The 15,299-nt window shown below is 47.6% G+C and overlaps 1 protein-coding gene across 5 annotated transcripts in view; it reads right to left on the bottom strand.

Annotated features, from left to right (window-relative positions):
• Positions 1-11,493: 11,493 nt before the first annotated feature.
• The window catches only part of LOC141164827 (putative N-acetyltransferase 8B), a 213,201-nt gene continuing 209,395 nt past the window's right edge, over positions 11,494-15,299 (bottom strand). For all 5 annotated transcript variants that reach the window (XM_073650462.1, XM_073650434.1, XM_073650423.1 and 2 more), the window contains exon 2: positions 11,494-13,783. In XM_073650462.1, coding sequence (XP_073506563.1) covers positions 13,110-13,775 — 666 coding nt within the window. In that variant the 5' untranslated portion in view covers positions 13,776-13,783 and the 3' untranslated portion in view covers positions 11,494-13,109. The remainder of the gene's footprint in view (positions 13,784-15,299) is intronic.

The raw sequence follows: 15,299 nt of genomic DNA, 5'->3' as shown, positions 1-15,299 counted from the left end.
AATATTTTTGTTCTAAAAATTGACTATTGTCACATTTACTCTAGAACTTGGTTTATGTAAAGTTTCATTGATTTAAAAAAAAAAAATTGGCCTGCTACAGGCGTACAAATTTGGTCCCTCTCCGCACTCGGTCCACAACCGCCACCATTTCTCCCATTGTGGCATCCCCGCTAGTGATTATCGAGCGTGCTCGTTTACCCTTTTAGACGAGCACGCTCTGGTACTCGCCGAGTAGTCTCTGCGTGCTCGGCATTTCAGTTGCAGCCTCCACGATTGCACGTGTCACATCTTTTAGACAGCTGTGACACATGCAGGGATTGTCTAACAAACAGACAAACCCTGCATGTGTGACAGCTGTCTAACAGATGTGACACATGAAGCCACGATGGCTGCAACTGAAATGCCGAGCACGCAGAAACTACTCGGCGAGTACCAGAGCGTTCTCATTTAAAGGGCTAAACAAGCACACCCGATCATCACTAGTCCCCGCCTTCTACCAGCACGTGTCCAGGAATATCACCCTTGCACTTACCAACGTGATTACTGTGCTTGTCCACTTAATGACAGACACGTGGACAAGCGTTTGTGGCCAGAAACGCTACATTTCCCTGACGGCATACTGGGTGAACATTGTGAAGGCCCAGTCCCACCCTGCCACGGCACATGTGAAACCGACGCCGAGGATTGTTGGCCATACTTCTATCAGGGTTTCCTCCACCTCCTATACCAGTTCCTGCAGCCCCTCCTGCTCCTCCTCATCCTCGATCTCCAATGTGCTATCTCAGAGCACATCGTCCACATCAGCCAAAAGCTCTGGATAGCTCAGCGGTTTCTGAAAACCTAGCCAGATTTTCCAGAGTGTCTGGTCAAGGTACGTCGCTTCAGTGTCCATTTCCGCAAGTCAGCTACAGCTGCCACCGCTCTGGCAATTCTACAGCAGAGCATGCAAGTGCCAGCTCACCGACTAGTGTGCCACGTGACCACACTCTGGAACTCCACACTGCACATGCTGTTAAGGCTTTGTGAGCAGCAGAGGGCAGTTGTTGAGCACCAGCTCCAACATGCGTATTGGTATTCTGGTCAGCCTCCACACATAGCAACTGAAGAGTGGGCATGGATGTCTGACATTTGTGCAGTTTTGCAAGACTTTGAGGACTCCACAAAGATGGTGAGTGGCGATGACGCCATCATCAGCGCCAATGAAGCCATCTTCAGCGCAACGATCCCGCTTCTGTGCCTACTTAAACAGTCGCTGCTCACAATTAAACATGAAGGTTTGCATGTGGACCAGGTAGAGACTGAGAAAGACATGAGACAGGGAGATACCACCCAGCCCGGCTCATCTCATCTGCTCAGCGTGGATTGGATAACGATGAGGAGGTGGAGGCTGAGAAAGAGGAGGAGGAACAGGAGCTGGCTGATGGCGTAAACTGGCTAGTACCCACACAAGCTTCGTCCTGTCTATCCTACGTCAATGGGCTGAGAAGGGGAAGAGGACGATTTGATTGAGGAGGAGATGGAGAGTCGTCATCATGGTGGAGACAGGAAAGTGTTGGTGACGCGCCCCCTGGGCCGTGTGTGTAGGGGAATACCCGGAGTCGGGTCTCGGTGCAATGCTATGGGCTGTAGTCTCTGTGGTGGCGACCCGGTCCCGTGGCTCAAGGTGGTCAAACCAGTGGCGGATCTGTTAATTTGGTTTTATAATGTTTAAATGTCCGACTACGCCACCCGTGGATTGCGGTCACTGAGAACCACCACTGCGGGGCAGACCGCTGAGGCTGATGTTGTGTGCGCAGCAGAGGGTAGTATAACTCCCCACCGGAGGAGTATAGCCTCAGGGCAGGGAGTGCAGATGGTGGGGGTGATGGTGCGCGGGAGCAACAGTAATAACTCAGAGTCCAGTGATGCAGTCCAGGGTCTTTACTCACAGTTTTACACTCCAAGCCACTTCTGCAGGTAATGGCTGCCCACGTCGTGCTGTGCTCACCAGGTGAGGGGCTCGGCCAACTCCCAGGTACCTTTGGAATGCTTTTCAGGACCCCCTTCGTGTGTCCTTTCTCTGGCCTGTCGTTCCCCACAATTGACCACTTTTCTGTCCAGCTGCCTCGGGCCTTGGCGGGCAAACGTATGTTCCGTTTCCCTGGGTCCTATGTGGTGCCTTCCTAATGGGTGTAGTGAGGGGCCGTAACACGTGCAATGCCACGGCCTCCGGTTACTAGCTGAGGGTAGTTGCTCTCCTCCACTAGATGAGGGATCCGGTTCCCTTTCTTGGCCTGACCCCCATACTCTGGTAGCGGCGGGCGTGCGGTGGCGGCTGGCCAGTCCGCACCCCTGGGGTCCCTTCACTCCACTCCTGGAGCCTCCTCCGTTCCTCTCCTCTCCTTTCTTCTCCTCCAGGCCCAGGCCTTAAGACTTGGCCTGCCTGCGGAGCAGAGCCCATGCAGAGCCCCTGCTCCCAGCCTCCTTCTCTCTCTCTGCTTCCTCTGACGGAACTCTCTCTTGATCTAAGATGGTGCCCACCTTATATATACTCCTCCTTTACAGTGCACCCTGGATCTACTCTCCCCACCCACACACTACCGGGTTCCCCCTTTCTAGGTGTTCCCTCCCCCCACTCCAGCCAGGGACAGGGGCAGTTGTGCTCACACCCGGGAGCATCGTCGCCCTGTTCCCCGGAAATGTGGTGTAGTGCATGTTGGTGTTAGGGTCCTGAGCCACACTCCATCCTTACCTGGATGTGAGATATCACACCTCTGGGTGAGATGCAATACCTCTGTAGCAACCGAACCCTCGGGGCGCTACATTGGCTTTCGGGACCTTGGCACATTTGGCCTACTTTATGTACCGCTGCCTTTCCCCTGACTTTCATGTTACATTCATCTTGCATAAAAAAGAGTACTGGTTGTTCACCCTGCTAGACCCACGCTACAAGGAGAACCTTGCATCTCTTCTCCCTGAGGCGGAGAGGTCTACTAAAATGGTGCGATACCAGAAGGCCATTGTGGAAAATATGTTGGAAAAATTCCCATCAGACAACGCTAGCGGCAGGGGGCGAGCTTCCTTGCCCAACCAAGGAGGCACACAACAGAACCAGGGGTACACTGTCAAAAGCCTGGGCCAATTTCATGACACCCTCCCAGCGTCCAGGCCCTGATGACCGGATATTTTTAACAAGGAGGGAAAAGTTTTTTAAGGTTGTCAAGCAGCACCTGGTCCACCAAACCAGCGTACTCCCTAATTCCTCTGTGACCTTCAGCTATTGGGTCTCAAAACTGGACATCTGGCATGAGCTGTCCCTCTATGCCTTGGAGGTGCTGTGCTGCCCTGCCGAAAGGGTCTTGTCTGAGTGGGATTTTAGTGCCGACGGGGGGGAATTATAACAGACAGGAGCTTTCACCCGTCAACAGAGAATGCTGACAGTCCCTTTACGAATGTAGAGGTACGACAACTACACATTCTTAATTATTTTATGAGGCACTCCAGTTGGTGCCTTCGATGGTGTATGGATGACCCTGATTGTAATTTTTGGCAGGATTTACACTTTGAGCAGAAAATTTCTGAGTGTAGGAGTACCACAACTACATTTTGTTCGCAATATTTCAATGACGCACTCCAGTTGGTGTCTTCAAGGGACTATGGTTGACCCTGCTTCTAATTTTGGGCAGGATTGTACTTACTCTTAATTAGTCTAGGAGTACCACTGCATTACAGTTTGAACAGAATGTGTATGAGCCCCTCCTTTATGTCTAATACGGGGTGTATTTGAGTCCCTAATTTTTGGCACTTCTTGCTTCCTTCATAAATTACACTGAAATTTCCAAATTTTTAATAAAAATACTATTTTGGTTTGCTTAAATTATCATTTGTTTTTAAATAGTTTTTACATTTTGCCTTATATACAAGTCATAACATTTTTTTCCTGTAATCTCCAATTTCTCGTTGATTTTGAATGTTTTATTGAGTCCTTAAAGTGGAGTAAAAATGTGACACAGCAACGATCTGGGAGTCCGAGATGCTTTCAGAAGTCTTCCCCATGCTGTTTCCATTCAGCACTTTTTCTATCCAATTCAACTTTTTCACTGCCCCCAAGACCTCTTTGTAGGGTCTGCCGTCAAAATGCTCGGCTTTCCCATTGACTTCCATTATACTCGTCACACGCAGCGACCATCCGAGCATTAGGAATTGCTGGATTCGAGTAACGAGCATCCGAACATTTTAGTGTTCGCTCATCTCTAATAGCTAACATTAGAGAAGACAGGGAAAGGATTCAGAAGGATCTAGATAAGTTTGAACAATGGGCAGCGACTAATAGAATGGTATTTAACAGGGAGAATTGCAAGATTTTACATCTGGGCAAGAAAAACGAAAATTACATCTACAGAATGGGAGGAATAGAGCTAAGCAACAGTACATGTGAAAAAGACTTAGGTATACTAATAGATCATAGACTGAACATGAGTCAACAGTGTGATGCAGCAGCAAAAAAGGCAAATACAATTCTGGGATGTATTAACAGAAGCATACAGTCTAGATCACGTGAAGTCATTATCGGTCTTTACTCCTCTTTGGTCAGACCTCATCTGGAATACTGTGTACAGTTTTGGGCACCACATTTTAAAAAAGACATAGACAAACTGGAGCAAGTTCAGAGAAGAGCGACCAGAATGGTGACCGGTCTGCAAACCATGTCCTATGAGGAACGGTTACAGGATCTGGGAATGTTTAGCTTGCAAAAAAGAAGACTGAGAGGAGACTTAATAGCTGTCTACAAATATGTCAAGGGCTGTCACACTGTAGAAGGATCATCTTTATTCTCATTTGCACATGGAAACATAGGAAGCAATGGAATGAAACGAAAAGGGAGAAGATACAGATTAGATATTAGAAAAATCTTTTTGACAGTTAGGGTGATCAATGAGTGGAACAGGCGGCCACGAGAGGTGGCGAGTTCTCCTTCAATGGAAGCCTTCAAACAGAGGCTGGACAGACATCTGTCTGAGATGGTTTGGTGAATCTTGCATTGAGTACAGGATTGGACACGATGACCCTGGAGATCTTTTCTGCCATGAATCGCATCCAGGTGGGGCATATCTCAACTCACCCACTGTTATATTTGGAGCGAACAGTTCTCTGCTGCCCCCTATCATCTGGAAAATTACGCGATTAAGCGACGATTAACGGAGGAGGCCGCAAGCTGTTACCACTAATAGGCCGGTTATCGGGAAACTAACAGTGAGCGTATGGTGCAGTATATACACCTCCGATTCAACACATGGAATATGTGTATATACCTCCGGTATGGTAGCTGCACGATAACCCAAGTACTACTCTACTCGCTGCCACCACCAGTCATGTTTTATACAATCTGACCGGAGGCCTGGTTCTGGTAGCGTATGGCTTCGGGGTGCGAGTTACAGAACAAAAGGAACAGAACTATTAAATTTTATATATAATCCAAAACGATAGGCAGTGTTTATAAAAAATATACAAAAGATTTTACAGGGGGGACAAATCAATACAGCATATAAAGTTACATAAAATAAAAGGGATTAACAGAGAACTTACTACTCTGGACCCGGAGATGACTTGGCTAGGGGGTGGAAGCAGTCCGATTGAAAACGTCTGTTTAACGGGATCATGTCTATGCTGGTATGTATCTTTCATAGAATTGAACACAGATCATAATTTGCCTTGATCTTTTAATCTTAAAATGTACAGTATGTTCCATCATAAATCTATACAAGCCCGGATATTCATAATTTTCTTTCGGATACCCCCAAGTCTGGGCTGGCAATTGTAGATATAACATTTCCCCTGGGGAAAATAAAGCTTCCCAGGATGTACTTCCTAGAGAGACAATAGGCTCTTCCACTTTTCTATCTATGTGTATACACATGTACCTTTGTTATCCAATCCGTGGAAAAGACCTTTTCTGTCTCAATTACCTGTCCAATCTATAACTCTCTGTCTCACACACAAAAGACATCCTCGTTGGCACTGCAGGGGTCTTTCAGTTCTAAAAGGAGTGGCCTGCGCTTTAAGTAAGATTGTCATTTCCCAAATATAACTAATTTCCTACTCTTTTAGGTCCATTGTGCCAGTCTAATTTCTAGGAGACTCCTCACGAGGGGCTTCAGAGATTTTGATATTTTCTATAAGACCTTCCAGCTCTAACATTCTATAATTCTATGATTTTAAGACCTACTGTAGACTAAGAACACCTCACAAGATCTGCCGCATACTGAGAACGCCCCACAAGACCTGGCATATACCAAAAACAACCCACAATACCTGCCGTATACTGAGAACACCCCACAAGACCTGCTGTATACTGAGAACACCCCACAAGCCCTGCCGTATACTGAGAACACCCCACAAGACCTGCTGTATACTGAGAGCACCCCACAAGCCCTGCCGTATACAGAGAACACCACACAAGACCTGCCGTATACTGAGAACACCCCACAAAACCTGCCATATACCAAAAGCAACCCGCAAGATCTTCCGTATACCGGGAGTACCCCACAAGACCTGCTGTATACTGAGAACACCCCACAAGACCTGGCATATACCAAAAGCAACCTGCAAGATCTTCCGTATACCGGGAGTACCCCACAAGACCTGCTGTATACTGAGAACACCACACAAGACCTGCCGTATACTGAGAACACCACACAGCACCTGCTGTATACTGAGAGCACCCCACAAGCCCTGCCGTATACAGAGAACACCCCACAAGACCTGCCGTATACTGAGAACACCCCACAAGACCTGCCGTATACTGAGAACACCCCACAAGACCTGCCGTATACCGGGAACACCCCACAAGCCCTGCCGTATACAGAGAACACCACACAAGACCTGCTGTATACTGAGAACACCCTACAAGACCTGCCGTATACTGAGAACACCACACAAGACCCGCATATACTGAGAACACCCCACAAGACCTGCCATATACCAAAAGCAACCCGCAAGATCTTCCGTATACCGGGAGTACCCCACAAGACCTGCTGTATACTGAGAACACCACACAAGACCTGCCGTATACTGAGAACACCACACAAGACCTGCCGTATACCGGGAACACCCCACAAGACCTGCCGTATACCGGGAACACCCCACAAGACCTGCCGTATACCGAGAACATCCCACAAGACCCGCCGTATACAGAGAACACCCCACAAGACCTGCCGTATACTGAGAACACCACACAAGACCTGCTGTATACTGAGAACACCCTACAAGACCTGCCGTATACTGAGAACACCACACAAGACCCGCATATACTGAGAACACCCCACAAGACCTGGCATATACCAAAAGCAACCCGCAAGATCTTCCGTATACCGGGAGTACCCCACAAGACCTGCTGTATACTGAGAACACCCCACAAGACCTGCTGTATACTGAGAACACCACACAAGACCTGCTGTAAACTGAGAACACCACACAAGACCTGCTGTATACTGAGAGCACCCCACAAGACCTGCCGTATACTGAGAGCACCCCACAAGACCTGCCGTATACTGAGAGCACCCCACAAGACCTGCCGTATACTGAGAACACCACACAAGACCTGCTGTATACTGAGAACACCACACAAGACCTGCCGTATACTGAGAACACCACACAAAACCTGCCGTATACCGGGAACACCCCACAAGACCTGCCGTATACCGGGAACACCCCACAAGACCTGCCGTATACCGAGAACATCCCACAAGACCTGCCGTATACCGAGAGCACCCCACAAGACCCGCTGTATACTGAAAACACCACACAAGACCTGCCGTATACCAGGAACACCTCACAAGACCTGCTGTATACTGAGAACACCACACAAGACCTGCCGTATACTGAGAACACCACACAAGACCTGCCGTATACCGGGAACACCCCACAAGACCTGCCGTATACAGAGAACACCCCACAAGACCCTCCGTATACCGGGAACACCCCACAAGACCTGCTGTACACTGAGAACACCACACAAGACCTGCCGTATACTGAGAACACCACACAAGACCTGCCGTATACCGGGAACACCCCACAAGACCTGCCGTATACCGGGAACACCCCACAAGACCTGCCGTATACCGAGAACATCCCACAAGACCTGCCGTATACCGAGAACACCCCACAAGACCCGCCGTATACAGGGAACACCCCACAAGACCTGCCGTATACCGAGAACACCACACAAGACCTGCCGTATACCGGGAACACCCCACAAGACCTGCCGTATACCGAGAACACCACACAAGACCTGCCGTATACCGGGAGCACCCCACAAGACCTGCCGTATACCGGGAGCACCCCACAAGACCTGCCGTATACCGGGAGCACCCCACAATACCTGCCGTATACAGGGAGCACCCCACAAGACCTGCCGTATACCGAGAACACCCTACAAGACCTGCCGTATACTGAGAACACCACACAAGACCTGCTGTATACTGAAAACACCACACAAGACCTGCCGTATACTGAGAACACCCTACAAGACCCGCCGTATACTGAGAACACCACACAAGACTTGCCGTATACTGAGAACACAAGACTTGCCGTATACTGAAAACACCACACAAGACCTGCCGTATACAGAGAACACCCCACAAGGCCTGCCGTATACTGAGAACACCCCACAAGACCCGCAGTATACTGAGAACACCCCACAAGACCTGCCGTATACTGAGAACACCATACAAGACTTGCCGTATACTGAGAACACCCCACAAGACCTGCCGTATACTGAGAACACCATACAAGACTTGCCGTATACTGAGAACACCCTACAAGACCTGCAGTATACTGAGAACACCACACAAGACCCGCCATATACTGAGAACACCCCACAAGACCAGCCGTATACTGAGAGCACCCCACAAGACCTGCCGTATACTGAGAACACCACACAAGACCTGATGTATACTGCGAACACCCCACAATACCTGCCGTATACTGAGAACACCCCACAAGACCTGCCATATACTGAGAACACCACACAAGACCCGCCATATACTGAAAACACCCCACAAGGCCTGCCGTATACAGAGAACACCCCACAAGACCTGCCGTATACAGAGAACACCCCACAAGACCTGCCGTATACTGAGAACACCCCACAAGACCTGCCGTATACAGAGAACACCCCACAAGACCTGCCGTATACTGAGAACACCCCACAAGCCCTTCCGTATACTGAGAACACCCCACAAGCCCTTCCGTATACTGAGAACACACCACAAGACCTGCCGTATACTGAGAACACTCCACAAGACCTGCCGTATACTGAGAACACTCCACAAGACCTGCCGTATACTGAAAACACCACACAAGCCCTACCGTATACCAAGAACACACCACAAGACCTGCCGTATACAGAGAACACCCCACAAGACCCGCCATATACTGAAAACACCACACAAGCCCTGCCGTATACTGAGAACACACCACAAGACCTGTCGTATACTGAAAACACCACACAAGCCCTGCCGTATACTGAGAACACACCACAAGACCTGTCGTATACTGAAAACACCACACAAGGCCTGCCGTATCTGAGAACACCCAACAAAACCTGCCGTATACTGAGAACACCACACAAGACCTGCTGTATACCGGGAACCCCCCACAAGACCTACCGTATTCTGAGAACACCTCACAAGACCAGCTGTATACCGGGAACACCCCACAAGACCTGCCAAATACTGAGAACACCCCACAAGACCTGCCAAATACTGAGAACACCCCACAAGACCTGCCAAATACTGAGAACACCCCACAAGACCTGCCAAATACTGAAAACACCCCACAGGATCTGCCATATACTGAGAACACCCCTCAGGACCTGCCAAATACTGAGAACACCCCACAAGACCTGCCATATACTGAGAACATCCAACAAGACCTGCCGTATACTGAAAACACCCCACAGGATCTGCCATATACTGAGAACACCTCTTAGGACCTGCCATATACTGAGAATATCCCACAAGACCGCTGTATCACGAGAACACCCCACAAGACTTGCCATATACCTGGAACACCCCACATGACCTATCTGTCATAGAAAATATTAAGATCCAAAGCTCGTGAAGGTGCATTCCTCCCCTTCTCTCACACAGAATTTCCAGTAGGAAAAAGAGCTGACATTCTAAACCTCTTTTGAAGTAGAATTACAGTTAACATGTGGTGCAGTGAGGAATCCTAATTAAAATGCAGGAAGCTCCAGCTTCAATCTTATGTTGAGGCAGAGGACTCCTGCAGTGCCAAGTAAGATGCCTATTGTGAGGCAGACTGAGATTTATAGATTGGAGAGGAAGACAAGCAGGAAATGGGACATCTACACTAGACAGTTGGGCATCGGTGGAAAGTTATGAATATTTGGGTTTCTGTAGATCCGATATTACTTGGTCATACATTTTCAACTACAGGACTAATCGGGAAAAAATAGGCACACTTTTCATAACTGTGACACCTGCCTATAAGCCCCAAATCAATAGTAACCAGATAACTGACACCAGCCATGTCATGTTTACTATCTATGGAAAGGTAAAATCCCGATAAAAAATATGGCGACAATGTCGAACATCTGTAAACATCAGGAGTGAAGATATTGTTAATGTTGGGAATTACATAAAAGGGATAAGAACATCCCACAACCCGGTCCACATGAGGTCAACAAGGGGGTGTGTGGGTGTGACTTAGGTGTGGATAAAAGATCAAGGTGAATTATGGTCTGTGTTCCCGCAGAGAGATACACATCCGTGTATGCATGATTCCCGTTCAGTGGATGTTTCCAATTGAAGTGCTCTCCTTCGCTAGCTGTATCATTTCTGTGATCAGCATAGTAAATTTCTTTCATTATTACTTTTTATGTAATTGTATATGTTGTATTGTTTTGTCCCCTTTGTAAAATTGTTTGTTTTTTATAAACACTGCCTATTGTAATGAATTAAATATCAAATTTAACAGTTCTGTTCCTTTTGTTCTGTAAGCCTGAAGCCATACGCTACTAAAAATCAGGCGTCCAGTCAGCCTGTGTAAATGACTGGCGGTGGCAGAGAGTAGTCTTGGGTCATTGTGGAGTTAGCAGTGATGATACATACACATATTCCATGTGTTGGAATCGGAGGTGTATATACTGTACCATACGCTCACTGTTAGTTTCCCAATAACCGGCCTATTAGTGGAAACAGCCTGCGGTCTCCTCCATTAATCATCGGTCGGTAAATCCTTTTTCTTCTAGACACAGAACCATGAACTACAGTCTGGCCCCTTTTAGGATGCAGTCATCCCACCCTGGAGATATCTGGTGACCTTCCTCTACATACAGTGCAGCCCGCCGCCATATACAGTACCTTCCTGTCTACACCTCCATCTATGGGTGGTCCTCTTATGTATCAGTGTAGGATTATCTGTATCTCTATAGTTTAGCTCCGTTTTGAACATATAATCCATGTAATAGATCGCACACAACTCTGGATGGCAGATTAGGATTAATCTTTATTGGATATCAACGTGACAGCGAGAAACAGAAAAAAAGCAATAAAAGTATTCAGAATGTGCTAAATCCACAAGTCCTGACCATAAACTACAAGACCATCGATACCGGGGATAACAGGTAGAGGAACGCCATAGAGTGAGGTGATACAAAATAACAAATTCTGGGACCTGCCGTTATACATTGTATCTGTTTGGATTTCCATGGGTGCTGGAGGCTTATTCTGTGGCATGGATAGTTGACCTGCCCATTTATCACTGATTTTGGGGAGATTTCGCTTGGTCGGACTGCAATATTGTCTGCAAGATGTCAGGATTTGCTGCACAGACACAACCCAGAAGACATCTGGTTGAATCTGAGGGTGACGTGGTGACGTCCTTCACTAGTCATGCACCACAGTGAAACACGTCGCCCCCATGACACCGTGGCGCTGTTTCCGGCAGCACTCCATCATATACGGACGCGCCCTGCTGACTGCCGGTTTACTATGTAGGAGATATTGTCAGATTCCTCGTCATTCATGTTCTACCGGTTTCCATTGTTCTGTGCTTTGTCTCGGCATCTTATGAGAAATGAGTTTTCTACGTGTTCGGAATGTTTTGTGTCCTATTCTAGGAGTCACCTTTATCTAAATGATATTATTTATCTCTCTTTACTACTTAATAAAATGTACAGTTTTGAAGGAACTTTTTTGGGCTTGTCTCCTCTTTTCAGGTAGGACTGTATATAGGATAGTCCAGCCACCTGAGAGGTCATCGATGTCTCACCCAGAGACGGCAGAAGCTAAAACAGTCAAAATCGGGAGGAAAAACCCCATGAACTAATTAAGGAGATTCCTCATCATCTTATGAATAATCGACCATGATCTCCCATGATCTACTGAGTTATCTGAGGAGCAAGTGCATGGTTAATTTAGTACAGGCAGGTGTGGACATCAATGGCATCACCCATCCGCAGGACCATGGACATAGATTATTGGTCTTTCTATTTTCGGAGAGTGGGGAAGATCTGATGTCGGTGGAAAACTTTAAGATCCAAGAGTTTATTTCTTAGTTGATGATCTTAAATCTCATTCATGTTGGAGGCACCGGACTTGGCCCAAACAAAGAGCTGACTATATCAGGACTGGAGAAAGAGGACTGAGGACTGAAGAACCATGGAAACAACACAAGGAAGACTCTACAATTACAGACTGAAAGAGGAAGCTCTTTATAAACATATGTAAGAAGGCAATGACGAGACAATTTGGTCTGAAGCTCTCTTTGGTCGTGGTGGAAGAACCTTTTTGGTCACTTGGCTCTATCAAATACCAAAATGAAATCTGCTACTTGTTTAGAAACGATGATGATGTGAACAGAAGAAAGGACTTTTCTCGAGAAGACAATTTGATAGGTTTAAGTCATATTTGAAGACTTTTCTATGGAACAAGATGTTGCTGTCTCTTAGTTCCCCAGATGAAGGACATCTGAGCAGCCAGTAAGGACTGAAGGTCCTGAGGACCTGAGGTCATCAACCCAAGGTCTTGTCATGTCACAGCCGTAGACGCCATGGGCACCTTCCTAAATGTCAGACACTTCTCATACATGATACTTACAAAGTATCATGTATGAGAGGAGATATCGTATCGGTAGCTCACCCAGGCCATTCCCACAAGGCCGAGCCAGGGATTGTACACAGCTGGGGCTGTTTGCTTGAAGCCCACCTTCTCATACATGGTTACAGCATGGACCTGAACGTTGGTGGTGGACAGGACGACGGCATTGCAACCACTCCTGCGAGCGAAGTCAATCACCGTCCTGCACAGCACTTTAGCGATCCCTTTGCCTCGGTGGTGATCCGCTACAAACATCCTCTTCAGCTCTATGTTCTTCTCGTGAGGTGTAATGGATGGGATGGCGGCCACCATGCCTATAACTTCTCCTTCCTGATCCACCACCCAGAAGCAGTGATATTCCCGCTGCAGATAATGTTTTCTGATGTCCTTCAAGTCTCCGGCCAGACCATGCCGAATGTGATAAAGGTAAAACTCTCTACCGGGCAGCCATAAAATGAGCAGCACCCCGATCACAGCCAAGATGGAGAGCAGGACGGAGCCAGCAGCGAGCAGGGGAAGGGCGAGCGCCCCCAGCAGGAGCAGCCAGCTGTGAGGTCGTCGTAAGCCGCGGTAGAAAGCTGTAGGGATGTGTTCATGGCAGCCGGAGATGAAGATCTCCTGGACCGTGCGGTGGTCGCTCTCCTCGTACAGACGGATGCTGTAACTCGACATGTCGTCTCCTGGAAGAAAAAAGGAAAACGATCACAAGGAACAATGGAAACAGGAAGAAAAGTCTTAAAGTAACATCATACCATATCATTCTGCATCACTAGAATCCTTCCAGGCAACGTGACAGCTGCGGAATCCTCCGCTTTATCTGAGCTGCTGACCGCCGCCACCGAGAGTCTGCAAGTGTGCACTGACCCCCACGGATATGCTCTGATCAGAAGGTCGTCATACAGGGAGGAGGAGGAGGTGAGATACGTGAATTATACGGGAGAGGATTGAAGTCATGATCTGTGACCAGTGCTGAGGTTATTGTGGAGAAACGATGGAGGAGGTGAGCTGTGACATCATCTACTGTGAATGGTGCATCCTGTGTTATCAGTCATTGTACAGGAGGAGGAGGAGGAGGTGAGCTGTGACATCATCTACTGTGAATGATCGATCCTGTGTTATCAGTCATTGTACAGGAGGAGGAGGAGGTGAGCTGTGACATCATCTACTGTGAATGGTGGATCCTGTGTTATCAGTCATTGTACAGGAGGAGGAGGAGGTGAGCTGTGACATCATCTACTGTGAATGGTGGATCCTGTGTTATCAGTCATTGTACAGGAGGAGGAGGTGAGCTGTGACATCCCCTATTGTGACTGGTGGATCCTGTGTTATCTACTGTATGTAGAGGTGTTATCAGTCATTGTACAGGAGGAGGAGGTGAGCTGTGACATCACTTATTGTGAATGGTGGATCCTGTGTTATCTACCGTAGAGAGGTGCTATCAGTCATTAAACAGGAGGAGGAGGTGAGCTGTGACATCACCTATTTTAAATGATGGATCCTGTGTTATCTACTGTATATAGAGGTGTTATCAGTCATTGTACAGGAGGAGGAGGTGAGCTGTGACATCCCCTATTGTGAATGGTGGATCCTGTGTTATCTACTGTATATAGAGGTGTTATCAGTCATTGTACAGGAGGAGGAGGTGAGCTGTGACATCCTCTATTGTGAATGGTGGATCCTGTGTAATCTACTGTATATAGAGGTGTTATCAGTCATTGTACAGGAGGGGGAGGAGGTGAGCTGTGACATCACCTATTGTGAATGGTGGATCCTGTGTAATCTACTGTATATAGAGGTGTTATCAGTCATTGTACAGGAGGGGGAGGAGGTGAGCTGTGACATCCTCTATTGTGAATGGTGGATCCTGTGTAATCTACTGTATATAGAGGTGTTATCAGTCATTGTACAGGAGGGGGAGGAGGTGAGCTGTGACATCACCTATTGTGAATGGTGGATCCTGTGTAATCTACTGTATATAGAGGTGTTCTCAGTCATTGTACAGGAGGGGGAGAAGGTGAGCTGTGACATCACCTATTGTGAATGGTGGATCCTGTGTAATCTACTTATATAGAGGTGTTCTCAGTCATTGTACAGGAGGGGGAGAAGGTGAGCTGTGACATCACCTATTGTGAATGGTGGATCCTGTGTAATTTACTGTATATAGAGGTGTTATCAGTCATTGTACAGGAGGAGGAG

This window comes from Phyllobates terribilis, unplaced genomic scaffold (assembly GCF_046119375.1).
Source record: "Phyllobates terribilis strain yellow unplaced genomic scaffold, ASM4611937v1 Scaffold_1__5_contigs__length_1240528914, whole genome shotgun sequence".
NCBI lineage: Eukaryota > Metazoa > Chordata > Amphibia > Anura > Dendrobatidae > Phyllobates > Phyllobates terribilis.
Note: the sequence above shows the minus strand (reverse complement) of the source record. Positions and strands in the feature narration are given on the sequence as shown.